At 37.5% G+C, this 722-nt stretch overlaps 1 protein-coding gene across 1 annotated transcript in view; it reads right to left on the bottom strand.

Annotated features, from left to right (window-relative positions):
- Positions 1-245: 245 nt before the first annotated feature.
- Positions 246-722, bottom strand: part of LOC126403896 (coiled-coil domain-containing protein 171-like) — a 16541-nt gene continuing 16064 nt past the window's right edge. Inside the window, exon 23 of the mRNA XM_050066716.1 lies at positions 246-479. Coding sequence (XP_049922673.1) covers positions 246-479 — 234 coding nt within the window. The remainder of the gene's footprint in view (positions 480-722) is intronic.

Genomic DNA, 722 nt, shown 5'->3' with positions numbered 1-722 from the left:
ACACACACACACACACACACACACACACACACACACACACACACACACACACACACACCATCTGGCCTCACTTGTCACCAACCAGCTGTTAAAAACACAGCAGCAGCAGGTTGAAACTGATTCTGTGAACTTTGTTCTGACTGTGTGGACGGTCCCTGAACGTCACATCTTTCCAGGACTTTCCAGGAGTGTGCTGAAGGTTTTTCCAGGACCTTCCTGAAAACTGACTTTCACTGTCCAGAACATCACATCCCAGGTCCTTCAGTCTGTCTCCTCCCTCCTCTGTTCTTCTTCACGCCTTTCTTCTCCTTCGTCCTGGGACCTTTGAGGGGTCTGCAGAGAGGCGCTGAGGGGGCGGGGTCTGTCTTGGAGGGGGCGGTGCTTAAACTGACTGATGGCTGCTTCGACAGATCAGAGGGGGGAACAGGTTGAGGAGTTTCAACGTCAGCTGACAGATAGGATTCAGGAATATCAGCCACCTGAAACATGAACAGAGTCAAATTATAACTGCTTTCTTTATATTATTACATTTATTATTATTATTATTATTATTATTACTGTTAATAATAATAATAATAATAATAATTAATATTAATGTATAATAATTTATAATAATAATAATGATAATAATGCTAATAATAATAATGATAATGATAATAATATATAATATATAATAATAATAATAATAATAATAATATATAATATATAATAATACAATATAT

The sequence above is a fragment of the Epinephelus moara genome, chromosome 17 (genome assembly GCF_006386435.1).
Source record: "Epinephelus moara isolate mb chromosome 17, YSFRI_EMoa_1.0, whole genome shotgun sequence".
NCBI classification, from domain to species: domain Eukaryota; kingdom Metazoa; phylum Chordata; class Actinopteri; order Perciformes; family Serranidae; genus Epinephelus; species Epinephelus moara.
This window is presented reverse-complemented; position numbering and strand designations above follow the sequence as displayed.